This window comes from Cydia pomonella, chromosome 1 (genome assembly GCF_033807575.1).
Source record: "Cydia pomonella isolate Wapato2018A chromosome 1, ilCydPomo1, whole genome shotgun sequence".
NCBI lineage: Eukaryota > Metazoa > Arthropoda > Insecta > Lepidoptera > Tortricidae > Cydia > Cydia pomonella.
In genome coordinates, this window is record NC_084703.1 from 31,803,367 (window position 1) to 31,819,710 (window position 16,344).

The window sequence follows — 16,344 nt, forward strand, 5'->3', positions numbered from 1 at the left end:
CATAGATGGCGCCATCATAGCTTGCCCTGTCAATCCCTAGAATTGTGTCAAATTCTTATTATTTTTTTTAATTTTGTGACCTGGATTCCAGTACTTTAAGCCAAATCTTATAGAACAAAACTAGAGACAGGGGCAAGCTATGATGGCGCCATCTATGCAAACCTTTGACAGTTGCCAACCCCATTCTACACTGACCGTGGCCCGACATGCTCTTGCCCGATTGTTTTCAGTTAGGGGCGATGTGACAGACAAATGTATGTATTATGTCATTATTTATTATTGCCTGAGCTAGAGCCTGTTGAGTTAGCTGAGTTAGAGCCTGTTGAGTTAGCTGAGTTAGAGCCGGTTGAGTTAGCTGAGTTAGAGCCTGTTGTGTCCCACTGCTGGGCAAAGGCCTCCCTTTCTTTCTTCCATTCGTTTCGGTCTATGGCAATATCTTTCCGAAAAACGGTAAGATCGTGCCACCATTTCCTTCGGGTTCTGCCGTGACGCCGCACTATTTTTGGTGTCCATTCGGTAGTTTGCTTGACCCACAAGTCGTTTAGCATGCGGCAGATGTGTCCGGCCCAGTCCCATTTAAGCTTAGCGGCTGTCAGTGCTATATGCAAGATGGAATTTCTGATTCGTCAGTCTGACACCAATAATATTGCGCTCAATCGCCCTCTGGCAAACCTTGAGCGAAAGCTTTTGAGAATTACTCAAAGACCAAGTCTGAGCACCGTAGACCATAGGTGATGATATCCTGCTGCAATCTTTTGCTGCCCATCATGTAGGGTATATAACAACCACATAGAAATAGTACACCTGTTTAATTACATAAATACTAAATAATTCCACTGTTCCACAGCCCCACTAAGAATTCAACCCCGAGTGTGGTAAAATTTGCGTAGATTTTTTATAAGACTTGTACGCGGACGATGTCACGGGCGGAGGCTAGTTTAAGTATAATGTCATAGTCACTTTGGTAGCCTAGGGTTCCAATCGGTTGAGTCAGTACTGGTACTTAACATTGTTTACTAAGGGCATTCACCATTCTTATTCGTCAAGTTTGTATATGTATTTAAGTAGGTACCTTAACATATTCAATAATATAACCTAAATATAATCGCTGTCATAAGTATTAACATATTAATACAATGGTTTTAAAAGAGTGAGAGCTGTAAATACATTTAGAGAAATTTGTATTATTAAATATGCAAAATTCACGTTACGAAATTATATTCAATAGTTGCGTTTGTAGATAAACGAAGGTGCTAATTATGACCCTCCGCAAGCGACATCGTGCGCCGGCTAAATTTCACTGTTACCTCATTGTTTGTAACTTCAACCTCTATTTGGGCTACATACTCATACTCGGACACATTTTTGTGTATTCGTGAGGTCTGCCCATTACACCAAAAACTCACACCACTACACTAAACCATGTATGCCCGGCGGTTCTCTATTGACACACCGGCCACCGCTGTCGTACTATGATCGTTCTTTCATCAAACCAATGTTAGATTATTGGGTAATCACTGAACAAGCATTGATTCATGATTTGGAATTAACGTTGAAGGTCACAGTGTCAGTCAACACACGGTCAGGTCAGTTTGATCAAAACATTAGAAATTCTTATGAAACAATGATTGAGGAGGTTTGATCTTGAATTGAAACTTATCATATCAAGTGTCAATTCAATTCAACAAAAGAATGTCGATAATCTCGATGATGATGATATCTTCATAATTAGTCGTGCTACTTTGAATAACCTATAACCGCAACTGAAGCCAATATCTTATATTTGTTCTTATAAGTTTCCTAGTAAAATTGGTGAAAAATATGCAATACGTATATAGCAAATAATTCAAAAATCGTTCAGGTGGAACAAACGAATATATAATAAATAATACATAATAATTAACAATTCATAGAACTTGCTCAACCTTTAAACCTCGGGCATGTTTAGCTAAAATTAGGCCGCTTGAGACTTTTGTAAAGAGTCCCTTTTACGGCAGTCAGCCGGGTTCTCTTGCCAAATATATTTTTGTGAGTAAGTACAAGTGCGCTTAGAGAGTGTGATTACTCTTGTTTTGAAATAAGTCTTAGGCAGATTAGACTGGTAGGAAGGTTAATACAAACTTCAACGAATGGTCCAATAGTAATGACTATTATGGTCTGCCAATAGAAATATGGAGCAAATTATGAATTGATGGAATTGACTTGACGGCATAGACAGGAACTCAATTCAAAAGTGTTTGACATGTCTCTGATTCAAAGGACCTGTTGCAGCTTCTGTCATAGCTACACTACTCTGTAAAACTATGTCAGTATGTTACCTCTTCACGCTGAACTGCTTTTATTTTAAATTTGGTATGAATATAACTTGAGACCCGGGGAAGGACATTTGAAGACTGGATTGTTTTCATAGTGAACGCAGGCGTAGGCGCGGACAGAAGTTAATATTTAATCAAATAAATGCTTCTCTGCATTTCGAGCAAAGGTTTATTTGTTTTATACGCACTTTATTTCTTCAATATTAAGTAACAGCATAGGCCCACTGAAAGCCTGTGCATGTCTAATAATAATAACTATCCTTAGGTAAGGTACCGGGTACTCAAGTTGACTAAAAATTTAGGTAATCGTTTAGCATACATACACAGAGTAGTGGTGGACGGTATAAAGCCAAGGTGCTCCTCGGAGCTGCACACACGGGCCCACGCCAGCACAGCCATGAGGAGCGCGGTGAGTATAAGCGAGCGGCCAAAAGTGAAATTATTTATTGTGTTTACTTAGGCCTATGTTAATGTAGGTTAAACATATTTGACTAGTTTTCTTCGATGATCAATAAAAAATGCCGCTTATAGTGTAAACGTCAACTGGATCTTTATTATATGAATGAATAATAATAAGTATTAGCCTTTAAGGCTTACTAATTCTTCACTAATTACTAGGTTACATTAGGATTTAAATAATTGCAACGCGAATGTTATTTCAGTTGTTCGTTCATTTGTTTATAGGTAGTAATATTCTCAATGGTGGCCGCGATTGCGGCAGAAGCACCATATCACCTGCCGCGGCCGGCGGCGCACGCACCCTCGTTCAACTACCCCTTAGCGCCGCCACACCCGCCACCAACTCACACGCCGCCGCTGCCGCCCCCGCCGCCGCCAGCGCACCTGCACCCGCACCCTCATCCGCAACCGCAACCACAACCGCAGTTTGTTCAGTATCCACCACAACCTGCGCCTGCACCACAGTTTAATCCAGGATCTGGTTATCATTATTCGCAACCCGCCCCTCAGCTCCAACCCCAGCCCCTTATACAACACTCCTATCCGCCACCGCCTCAACCCCAGCCCCAGCCTCAGCCCCATATACACTCCCATCCTCCATCTCCACAGCCTCTCCCATTCATACCCTATCCTCAGTATGCGCAACCTCAACCACAACCTATCCCTCAGATCCCACCAAGCTATACTTACGCTCAACCTCAACCAGCCTTGGCCCCCCGGCCCCATGCACCTCCCGCTCCAGCGCAGCCGGCGCCCCTGCCTACCTTCTTAGCGCCCCTACCTGGATACTCCACGTCACAGGCCCAACCCGCGCCATCCACCCAGCCAATCCCACTCCCTCAGCCGCAACTTCAACAGGGATACACGTACCAGCAACCTCAACTTCAATTCCCGCAAGCCTCTGTCCCGGCGCAGCCACTTCAACCGCAGCCTCTTTATGCGCAACCCCTTCAATTGCAGCCTCGCCAGGCGCAACCTCTACAGTCGCAGCCTCTACAAACGCAACCTCTACAATCTCAGCCTCTCAGCAATAACGTGGCATCTTCTGCTTGGTCCAGCTACCAGGCGGATAATAACCAATACAGCAGTACAAGTCTTCAGTCGCACGGAGAGGCTTTAGACGCAACAGTAGTCGATCGGGTTGAGAATATTATAAAAGATAATGAGCATTCTTCGGCAAGAAACGCCGGCTATGTATCCCTTGTTTCTGGGGTTTCATTAGAACAGGCCAGACCTAGTATAGAGATCTCTTCCTTTGTTCATAATTCTCCTCTTCAAATCACCCAAACTTCGGAGCATAGTTCAATCGAGCAGTCGTCGTCTAATCAGTCGTCACCATCAGCGGCGGCAGTGACGTCAGTCTCTGCATCGGCGTCGGCTGCGGCGCCGGCGCAGGACTACGGCTTGCCCACGATCACGGCCAACAGCCAGGCACCACAACTAGAGGCCAATCATAGTTTTCTACCCCAAAACAAACCCGCTACTTCATACGGCACGCCGCTATAACCGTGTACCTATTTAATATTTTAAGCCTACATAACGGTATCTTTTTATTGATTAAGTATATGAAAATTGTAAATAAAAATGTTTTCATTATCTTTTGAGTGTTTTGATTTATTTGTGATGTTCATGATTTAAAGAAATATTTTCGTAAGTGTTATCAATCTAAAAATAACCATTCATTTGAAAGTAATCTCATATTACCATAGAGTTATTATTGTTATTAATCAAAGCATATGACCATATAGGTATAAACAGTAATGTAAAGCTTAAACATTAAAGATTCGCAATACATTCTACAATGCGCTTATGAACGTCAAATAAAGCCAAGCATTGATTGGAGTCTTTTTAATATTGAAAACAGGTAGGTATTCATATAAGTTCTCTAAAGCCCGATCAGAAATATATGATCATTGTCAAGAGGGCGCTGTTATTCTCATGTATAGGGTGATAGTTCAGATTAGTATGAAAAATTTAGTTCCAATGAAATTCCGCAATATGGCGCGTGATAATATATAACTGGTCAGGCTTTACTTGTATCTATAATTATTTTTGACTACCTTGTTGACACAACTCGCAGAAACAGAGGCAGGCCGCTTGTAACACGTCCCTAAAATAAATAAATAAATTATTTACTCCCAATTTCCCAAACGTAAGCACCCATAGATATATGAATATATGCTCTGAGATAGCACTTAGGGATTGCAAAAAGAAACAGGATTTTCGGTACCATCCAAAAAATTTACCGGGATTTCCCGGTATTTTCGATACTTTCGGGACTGCCTTCAAAATTCAGTTTTCCCCTCAACTTGAGTAAAAAAAGTGAACAAAGACGAATAATCTTTTTCACAACATTAATTCAAGATAACACTTATATTAATTTTTTTAAATATTTATTTATATGCAGTTTTTAATGAAAACCAGCAGCAGTCACTGAATTTCAGTTCAGTAACAAAATCTTTTAAGTATTTTAAATGACTAAGACGTTTCATGAAAACCGTATTAGAAAATTAAAGAGTTATCCAATTAAGTTATCGAAGGGATAGTTTCTATTCCATTTTTTATTCAACTAGGAAGGCTTATAGTTTCGTCATTTCCGTCTGTCTGTCTGTCCGTGCGCGGCTTTGCACCGTGGTCGTAATATTTCTAGAAAGCTGCAATTTAGCACGAATATATAAAATCTGTTACGCCGACAAAGTTGTATACGAAAAACTATGAAAAAACCGCGAAAGTAAATCTTAGATCTTTAAGAAAACCCCAAGAAAACTAAAGCGAACGTGATCGGTTCCGTCGTTTTTGAGTTTTTGCTAAAAGTCTCTTTTGACGGACGGGTAACTACAAAACCATACACTGAGCATGGCCCGACATGCTCTTGGCCGGTTTTTTCTTTGGATCTGCTCAGATTATGGTCAATTTTGCCGCAATTTCAAACAGGCAGAGAAAATCTTACGCAAGTTCTAGCACCCAAAAGAAGGTATGAGTATAGCTATTTTGTTCTTATTTACTTACGAATTGGGTTCACCAGACTATATGCACCACTATAGGTCAAGTAAAGATCTTAAACAAGTGCAAAATAGGAAATAAAGTGACATTGACTTGACTTATTGTCCTATGCCCCCTAGATTAGGCAGAGGGCGTCCACAGTATGCCACCATCTGGATCGGTCTTGAGCTTCGTGCTTGAGTTCGCTCCAAGTCTTCCCAATAGCCTTCGCCTTTGCAATTATAGTCCGGCGCCAGGTCTGCTTTGGACGGCAACGTTTCCTTTTTCCTTGGGGATTCCAGTCTAGGGCTTGCCTCGGTATGTGGTTAGGATCCCTTTGGAGTGTATGTATGCCCAATCCAACTCCATTTCCGGCGCTTGATCTGCTGGTCGATCGGGGTCTTATTGCAGCATCTCCAGAGGCTGGCATTAGAGATTTTCTCGGGCCAGTATATACCGAGAATGCGGCGGAGGCAGTTAACACAGGCTTGTAGTTGGCGCGAGATGTCTTTTGTAACCTTCCACCTCTCGCACCCATACAACAATACGGTTTTCACGTTTGATCGGAATATTCTGAGCTTGGACTCTCCGACGCACGGTACTTGCTGCTCTGCACCTCATCTCCTGGGTCTTCCGGATGTTAACTTTGAGTCCCGTCTTCATTGCCTCAATTCGAAGGTCATCCAGCTTGGCTTGAATATCAGCGCATGTGTGGCTCAGCAGGCATAGGTGATATAATGATATAGTGATGATAAAGTGACATACTTCCAGTATAAATTATGACCATTATGAGAACCATGAAATACTTAGGTACTTACCGGCGTTATTGCATAATCTGAGGTCTGCGCAGCTTCATCAGCAAAGGGCATGGGACATTTGCAAACAATATGCTTCGGGCGGTCTTCATGCTTTGGACTTATCTGAAATGTAAGTAGTGAAAGTTAAGATTCATTAATTTATTTCTTCACGTACGTAATATCAATATCCAAGCGACCAGTCCTGGAGAGCCGGGCTCTCCCAGTTTATATCATACCTATTAGTGACAATTATGTGCCGTTTGTGATAATAAACCGTTACAGCCATCATGTTGTAATTGTACTCAACAATGTGGCCCCTTAATGTCTGTAAACATCATATTTAAGAGCATAGGAATAATTCAGTATTATAAACAAAAATATTTAAAAAAATGGTAATACTCCCTGCTACGCTACTGGTATTGTATGGTACCATTTGGCGTTGAAACTCTAGAGCTAGGTCCATGGGGTCCCTGCGCGCACAAGTTTTTTGGAGAAATCGCGAAACGTCTGGTTGACGTAACTGGTGACCGAAGAGCTGGCGGCTTCCTCGCACAACGTATCAGTATTGTGATACAACGCCAGCATCCTTGGCACAATGCCTCAAGGGCCTATTTTAGATATAAGTTAGTTATAGTAATCATCTGTATATCTTATACCTTTAAACGAGCAATTCTTGTATATATATATATGTATATATATTTCTGTGATCTCGGAAACGGCTCTAACGATTTCGCTGAAATTTGGTATATGGGGGTTTTTGGGGGTATACAATCTTTTCGAGTTTTCATGCGTTTTTCTTACGACGCAGAATATGGTTGCTAATTTCGTGTAGCCGGCCACTGTCCGTCTGGTCCAGCGGGTTAAGACGCGGACTGCTAAACGAGTGTTACGGGTTCGATCTCGCCCGGTGCCTAACTTTTGTTTTTTTTATATGTTCAAGTTTATATATAATTGTTTAATTTTTATTGTTTTAGACAAGTTTAATTTAGTAAAAAAATGTAGTTAAGATTATCACCTATAGACCACCATATTACAATAAATAGTTATAACCGAGCAAAGCTCGGTCGCCCAGGTACTATCCATTATGTATATTGTTATTGTAAATAAATACTTTTGGTACAGTTGTTTCAGTGTATCCCTAGTGTAGTTCTAAGGTTCTAACGGTAATGTGACATACTTTGCTACTGAAATAGCTAAACAATTCGAACGCTTTCACATTTTTTTTTTCGCCAATAGACGGTAATAAACGTGATAACTTGATAAGTGTTAAATAAATTGACGAGCACCTAATATTGCGGATCAACAAACCAATATTATTGTTACAATTAATATGTATTTCCGCAAAGTAGCACTTGTTTTAACAATTTATGGCATAGTAGTATCCACAGTGTAGTTTATCTACATATTAAGGTCTAATCAGAAAAGTAGGCTTTATTGCCATTAACTCTGGTCTGGGGTCGCCCGCAGGAGGGACGTGAACCTAATAGTTTATTCGACATGTTAAAAATGGTGACAAATAGAGATACTGCTCCTAAAAATACGTGTGACACCTCATTGGATTTGGAATGATATATAGATAGATGTATTCGAAGCGTTTATGAGCAAACAAAATATTTCATAAATTATAAACTAAAAAGGCAGAAAAAAGAAAATATTTATTTTCCGCCAATATCTCAAAGAATACTAACATTTGGTTATTCCACGAGACTGTAACGTTAGTTACCAATTCTTTCGTGAGTTCTTACAGTAATTAAGCAAATTTAAGTGTCTGTATGTCTGGCGTAGCCCTACAGGTAGATTTTGGGAAGAAACTGAATATCACTCCTATAGAAAGAGTAAAATAAAAAATGTGTAGGTAATTATCTAAATCAAAAGTGGGTTTTTATTGTAGTTATTCTTAAAAATATAGTTTCTTATAAATTGAATCAGTTTTTTCTTTTGAGGTTTACAATATTTTTCAGTAGGTACACTACTTAATTACTGTATGACCCTTAGGTTATAAAGACAATGAGCTTAGCTACTTACCGCTCCAGTTGATTTATTTGTAAAATCTGGTTTAATAGTGACTTGAGTAGTGGTACTGTTTTCAAGACGTTTGGTTTCTTCATCTTTGTTATTTTGATCGTGTTGTACGCTCATGTCCTGTTTGTAGTGGTTGTTTGATTCGTTTGATCCTGCCGGACACTCACATTTGATATCGATCTCTGAGTCTGTTTTCCTCTTTCTCAATACTATGGTCTCTTTTGACCTGGCTGCGTACGAGTTTGTAGTCGCAATAGGTGTCATCTGTAGATGAAAGTATAAGCAGGCACTCGTGAAAGTAGTCATAGAAGTAGAAATTATGGTTTTTATAGCAAATCGTTCTTGGTACAATCTCTTACTTATAAAAATATTCGTGTACTGTTATTGTATTACTTAAACTAAGTGAAGGACATGGCGTTGATTAAAAATATAGATTTGTAGTCTATTCTGATTTCATTAATGATTACTTTGTTTGATTACTGTAACTTGCACAGTTTATCCAATATGACACTTTAAATGATACCCTGATTTTTGACATTATCCTAATTAACTCGAATACAAAATAAGATCGAGGACAATAAAATATAGAAGATACAGTGTTCTTAGTTTTGACGACCGGTCTGGCCTCGTGGGTAGTGACCCTGCCTATGAAGCCGATGGTCCCGGGTTCAAATGCTGGTAAGGGCATTTATTCGTGTGATGAGCATGGATATTTGTTCCCGAGTCATGGGTGTTTTCTATGTATTTAAATATTTATAAATATTTATATATTATATATATATCGTTGTCTAAGTACCCTCAACACAAGCCTTATGAGCTTACTGTGGGACTTAGTCAATTTGTGTAATAATGTCCTATAATATTTATTTATAATATATTTATTAGTGCCTGTCAGTACACCACACCCTTGTTCGCTCAACCTGCTAGACCCTTTTATAATTTTAGGAATCAAAGTCACCTTTATTATCAACATTAAAACAATGCCTGGATCAGAAAACATACATAACTGTGGATATCTACTTCTTACTTCAGTATGCTATAAAGTTATATGTGTAGTATATATCTATTAATCGCCAAGACGAGCAAAGCGAAGCGCAAGGGCACTACCTATGTATCTTTTCTCGAAGCGCTTCGTCGTTTTTTTTAATTTGGCCGTTTCGCCACTGTCACATAGGCGTAAGGTGAGAAAGGGTCTAGCAGGCTAAGGTAGGAGAAGTGGCCCCTGTGACGAATATCGGATTTTTATAAGGTCATTTGTTGGCTATCTTATAATACAGAAACACCTTAACTTTCAGCCCCTTATCTTGAACCGTCACAAATCACATAAACTTGTAAATCACATAAACTGCAAGTAGAGCAATCAAACCCAATCATAGCTACAAAGATTGAGTAGGAGTAAAACTCAGATTTTTAAAAATATTGAATTCCCTGAAAACATAATGATTAAAATGTCAGAGATTTTTTTGACAGCTCTTCTCAACAAGTATTTGTAAAGGTACACCTACGGAAAAAATCACATAAACTGCAAAAACGGACAAACCAAAGAAATATGAAATTTTGGGGACAATTTTTCACGTATTAGGATTTGTGATTGTGGGTGGAAATAATATAAAAATTCCAGAATCTAAAATGCATGATGGGAGTACGACTTTAAATAGAAATGCCCATATTAGCATATTATCATCATCGTTATTAAGGCGAGCTTACTATGGGAATCAGGTGGGAATAGGTAGATTTGTGTAAGAATTATTAGCTTCATCTGCGTTGCCGCCCGCAACTTCATCTGCGTTGGATGATGATGATGATTGATAGAAATATTTCTATCCCGCTCAAGCTATTACTATACCAAATTTCATCTCGATCGGTTCACCGGTTTAAGCACGAAGATGTAAGTATCAGACAGAGAGAGAGACAGAGTTACTTTTGCATTTACATATATGTAATATCATTAGAGTAGGTAAGGAGTTATTTAGACAAGCTCGGTTCTCCATACAAACGCGAAACGTAAGTAGTTACGCTCTCATTTTAAAGCGGCTACTTAGTTAGATTGCTTTGAATCTTGTACTTTCAATAGGAACAGATATATCTAAGCATGTAATTCGTTTATGTAGCTTCAGATACCATTGTTAAAAAAATTCAGAGAATTTAAATTTTTCACTAATTATCAAACTTGTTTTAGTTATATATCATTTGTTTTATAAATAAAATAGAACTATTCGTATATAAACTAATTTCAGGCGTCGATATACCTCATCTCATTGTATGTGCTGTTTTATTACAATCCAACACGTAGATTTAATATGAGAACGAAATTCCGTTTTTATGGGAAGGTGAAATTCGGCCGAGCTTGCTGCGGGCTCATAACTAAAGCTATTTAGTTATAGTTAAATATAAGTAGGTTAATAAAGAAAATGCTCATAAAACTACTCACCAATTCAGTTGATTTATATAAAACACCTGATTTACTGATAACATTAGTTCTGGTAGCGTTTTTGAGAGGTTTTTCCGCAATATTTATATTTGGATCATATTGCGTAAGCGTAACCGTGTCCGTTTTGTAATTCGATGCTATTTCGTTTTCTTCTACCGGACACTCACATTTAATTATTTTAGATTTATTGCGTTTTTTCTTTCCCAATTTCTTTTTCGAAAATAATTCATCAATATTAGGAGTTTCTTTATCACTGATGTTTTTGTCCAAATAGGAAGCGTCGTCACTCCGTGGTGTTATTTCTTGAACGATTAGGTCTCTTTTATTCGATTTAATAACAACTTGAGTATCGGAGGATGTCACAGTGATTTTAGAAGAAGCGCCGTTTGATCGTTTCCTAAAACATGAATGGCCCATACCTATTTACATAACGGCAGTAATGACGAATCAGCTGAATTGTGTATCGATATCTGGTTCATGCTCCTGTGGCAGCTGAACGTCATTCACAGTATTTTACATATTTTAACTTACTGAGTGCAATTCTCCGACTCGAACCGACTCAGCGATTTGGGTCTCAATATAGTCTGCCAACTTTCCTTACATCTGCAATTATTTAAAGTGTTTAAGTAATAATAATTACGAGACGAGAGTGGGGTTAGTGTGTATAATAAAATATTATATTAATGTTTTTCTTTATGTTTATCCCATTTCTAGTACCTACTACTAAATGTAGCATCGTTAGTAAAGAAGGTATATTTTCTAGCAGGACTCACTCTGTGCAGCAGTGTCCTTCCTCGAGAGTGTTATCAACAGCATGTCGTTTTCTCCAAGGGCTTAAAACATTTAAGAACAATTTATAATATTTATAATGTCTATGGTGCCTATGTACGATACAGCACGTATAAAACACCTACTTACATAAAAAAAAGTAAGTAGAGGTAAGTTTTTTTACATTTAAGACAAAAATAAACAAATATAGTAAGAGGAAAAATACCTCCAACATTGACAAATTTCTAAATCTCGAACAGAAAGCTATGGCAAGCGAACGCTGACGAATGGAGGAGTGAACGTGTATAATAAACTGCCAATAGATATTAGAACCATAAATTCCATGAATATGTTCAAGAAACAGATTAAAACATATATATGAGACAATAGTTTAACATTTTGCTCCTATTTTACGCAATATCTGATGATAATAGTCTGTATTTGCATTTGTATAGCATAAACTTTTAATATTCATAGCTACTGCATGTTACTTGTTTACTTATAACTAGTTTGTAAGTTCTCATTTAAGTGAACATGTATTTACTTTGTTCTTATGAGAATAAATTCTTTAAACCGAAACTGAAGTCGAAGCAATTTCCACAGTTTACCGTTACGTATACTTACCTTTTCAGTATTCTTCTTAATCCCTTTGGTTTGGTTGATTTATACGACCCTCTGTAAATGTAAAAAAATATTACTAATATGACCCATAGAGCCGCGAATACTGCAGAGGACCGGGAAGTAAACCATTGCCTAACGAAGGTTTTCGCTAAACATTGAGGTATTTAACAAGTGAATCTAAGAGAATTCAATAAAAACTGATGGATACCTATAAAATTTACTTCTTCAGGTTAGGTACCTACTTAAATAATTTTCAAAAAAGCTTATGTTATGATCACACATAGAAGTTTTTGTGGCAGAAACGAGTGTTTGACAAAATGAAACATCGATAAATCTGTAATCGATAAGTCAGTCATAGATTAATGATTAAATAAATAAATAAATAAATATATCTTTATTTCAGACCCAGAAGTCCATATATGGTTAGTAAAATTAACTTAAAACCTATATTATTCACAAAGGTTATGCTATGCCAATCAGACCTACTTGACATAGGTCAAAGTAGATCTGACCTGCTCCATCCAATGCCACATTATGGGGCAGCTAAATCTGTCCACAATCACCTTCAGAATGCTGTTTCGACTTTCCCTTACGCGACCCATTAGAGACGTGATTTTTTTACGCATTATCGCTTGAAAATCGTCCGTGTGCGCTTGGGCGAACATTCCTGATGCACTGCACCATTTTGGAAGTCTCAACAGCATTCTGAAAGCGTTGTTGTATTGAATGCGAAAAATTAAAGGGTGTAACTTTCTACTTGCTGTAAATTACCGAGAAAATAAATTACAAATCTGTAGGTACATAATTTCTTTACAGTACATATGGCGCTACTTTCCCGCACGTGTGCGGGAATGAGCACTTTCCGTGCATATGTTGAAACTTTAAAGAGCCATATGTACTGTAAAACGTTGTACGATACATGTGCGAATAGGTAATTCGAAACTCAATTTAAAACACACCCTTCGGTCGTGTTTTAATTTATCATCACTCGTTGCGAATTTCCTATTTTCTGCACTTGTATCGTAAATAATTATTAACTACATATATTTAACACTTTAAAATAAAAACGTAAACTGTAGTATACAATGCCTAAAGAATAGCAAAATACCAATATATCAAAGAAGATATCGAACGTGTTGTGTACTTCGCGGTTGCTATCTTCTCATACAATATTAAAAATATCTATAACGTTAAGGTAACATCGATAACGGACATGTCGATACTTCATTTTATCAATCACTTTATTCTGCCACCAAAACTTCTGTATCTGTTTATATCATAAGTTATGATATACAAAATATTTTAAGCGAGTCACTTCGTCACAAGCGAGCGTATTAAATATAAATTCGAATAATATAATTTTAATATGTTCGAGTCTCACGGGAGTTTTATTGAAGCTTATGATTACAAAATGTTAAAAGCAACATCACATTGATTTGAAAAGTTCAATACGGTGATGGCAATGGAGGGACGGTGCAGCGGCCAGTGTTCGGAAATCGTCGTCGTAATCAGCCAACTGTCTCTTACCTGTTAATTTAGTAGGTAAGTACTAGGTTTCAACCGTGGACAATGTGAAAAATTAGTCAAACTATTGAATTATCACTACTCACACGTTCTGGTTCACCGTCGGGGTTTGAACGTTGCTGACTTCAGATTTAAAGCTAGCATTCCTGGACCTGTCCCGAAGATACTGTTGATATTTATGGTCAAGCCATGTTGCAAACCCAATATCGAATGTTTCAACCGCTGTTTTTTTACTAGCGCAATGGTCCTGAATCATAAATTCATATTAAGTAATTGTTGCATCTTATTTTCTGTGATTTTTAGGGTAAAATCGCATAATACTTACTCGCTTGTACCAATGGAAAGCTTTTACAAAGTGATTGCGTTTATTTTTTTTCTCTTGACCTTTTTGTTTCTTACCGTAGAGCTCAGGCTAGAAATGATTGGATGTTTAAAGCGACTGACATATCTCTGGTTTAAAGTGTTACACTAGTACACTACACATGGTGTTATTTTCCCGCACTAGTGCGGGAATGAGCACTTTCCGTGCATATGTCGAAAGTTTAAAGGGCTATATGTTTTGTAAAACGTTATACACGCGTGCACGTGCACGTGCGAATAGGTAATTCGCAACTCGTGTCGGTTTAAAACGCTCCCTTCAGTCGTGTTTTAATTTATCGCCACTCCTTGCGAATTTCCTACTTTCCGCACTTGTGTCGTAATGTACTAATTGTGATTGATGAAAGATGATAAAAATGGACAATATGTATTTCTACAATTATTACATTTTATTTATTAATCTTTAAAAAAAGTAAAACTGACTTAAAAAGTATAAAATGCGCTCTAGCAACTGATACCTTGAAAGTCGGTGCCAAGTCAAATCTTAAAAACGTCAACACGCCGTCAACCAGAATGCAGCCCTGGACTGGTGTAGTTTGATAAGAAAGAAAGAACCAGTATTCTAACAATTTGATTTGGCACCGAGTTCAAACGTATCAGTTGCTAGCGCATATAAAACGGGATGATTTTTATTGTATACTGCTTGTGTAGTGTAGGGTTCCGTAGTTATCTTTCTGTCACAATAGGATGAACACGCTATTAGTAAGAAAAATGTACATTACAAACAAAAGGGAGTGCCTTCGTCTAAACTAACCTATCTCAAAAAATTTACAGTCATGATTGTTTTCGTATTTTTTGATCCATGGTTAAAAATTTAGATATGGCGTATATATTTTTTTCGGATTTCCTGAAAAAATCATTTTATATTAAAAAATGATTTTGTAAACTCCTATTCGTTCGGAAAGACTTATCCAACGATAATCCACATCATGGGGTTGAAACGAAACAAAAGTCATCCCCACTTTACGTATAGATTTTATTGTACCATTTTGTCAGCATGATTTATTTACATATATATTTATGACAAATGGCAGCTTTATAGCACTAACGATCACGGAGCAAAGCCGCGGGTGGACAAACAGACCGACAGACATGGCGAAACTGTAACGGTTTCTAGTTGACTACGGAACCCTAAGAAGCTCATAAAAGATACGTAATTTTATTTCATTTGAAACCGGTTTCTTTAGGATTGCATGGAACACAATTGACAGACAGATTGACGGACGGGAAACAAAGTGTTCATCTTGGGTGAAAGGCACCAGCTCAGTCTCGGACTATACTATTATTTGCTACAATTCCTTAAATATAATTGATAGTATTTAGAATGTTTAGTAATTTCGTAAATTTCCTAGACTGTGCAGACAGTCTTGAAGACTGAAGAAAGACACTCAATATTTATTTAAAGGGCATTACACCCGTAATCATGTATCAGAGTGAACGTATAATAAATAACTTACGAGTTCGGCGTAGTAAACAATGGGTTGGGTTGAAAATGGGAAAGCGTTCGAGTCGAGCAGCCCGAACGGGAAGAGTCCTGCAGGAACGTCGGCGGAAGAGCAGCCACTGCTGGACTCGCTTAAGGAACACGTAACGGACATTGTGTAATTACACGTAAACATACAATTTGGATGAAATTAATCTATGAAACAATGACATTTCGTGCATAGATTTTGCGTGTTTTTTTTGGTCAAGATCCAAAAAGATATATTCATTGACTTAAACAGAGAAGGTTTCATTTACTGATTGTTAAGTCTGGTTACCTATTTGGGGCCACGGCAGTGCCCCCGCCGAGACGTGCAAAACGAAGCGCAAGGGCACTACCTAGGTACCTTTTCTCGAAGCGCTTCGTCGTTTTTTTGAACCCTCATAAATTGGGTTTGGATTATACCAGATAAACAAAATTCTCGAGATATAATGTCACAAGCCCTAACTTCACAAACTCTACAATTAGTCAAAATATGTGGCTTGGCGGTTTTGATACTACAAAAAGTATTGTATAATAAAAAATAATGAGTAGTGAATAAATTTTTCATATTACGCCCATGTG

General features: G+C 37.9%; 2 protein-coding genes across 2 annotated transcripts; one reads left to right on the forward strand and one right to left on the reverse strand.

The window, feature by feature from the left end:
* Positions 1 to 2,025: 2,025 nt before the first annotated feature.
* Positions 2,026 to 4,372, forward strand: LOC133519564 (uncharacterized). The gene is made up of 2 exons (XM_061853576.1): positions 2,026 to 2,724; positions 3,000 to 4,372. Exons 1-2 carry the CDS (start codon positions 2,713 to 2,715, stop codon positions 4,278 to 4,280), a joined length of 1,293 nt encoding a protein of 430 aa, XP_061709560.1. The 5' UTR covers positions 2,026 to 2,712; the 3' UTR covers positions 4,281 to 4,372.
* Positions 4,373 to 4,607: 235 nt separating this feature from the next.
* LOC133519538 (uncharacterized) lies at positions 4,608 to 16,122 on the reverse strand. Its single transcript, XM_061853547.1, has 10 exons — positions 15,755 to 16,122; positions 14,245 to 14,331; positions 14,006 to 14,166; positions 12,399 to 12,449; positions 11,780 to 11,839; positions 11,538 to 11,609; positions 11,007 to 11,403; positions 8,579 to 8,839; positions 6,575 to 6,676; positions 4,608 to 4,884 (listed from the first exon to the last, which is right to left on the reverse strand). Exons 1-10 carry the CDS (start codon positions 15,914 to 15,916, stop codon positions 4,831 to 4,833), a joined length of 1,407 nt encoding a protein of 468 aa, XP_061709531.1. The 5' UTR covers positions 15,917 to 16,122; the 3' UTR covers positions 4,608 to 4,830.
* Between the last annotated feature and the right edge of the window lie 222 nt (positions 16,123 to 16,344).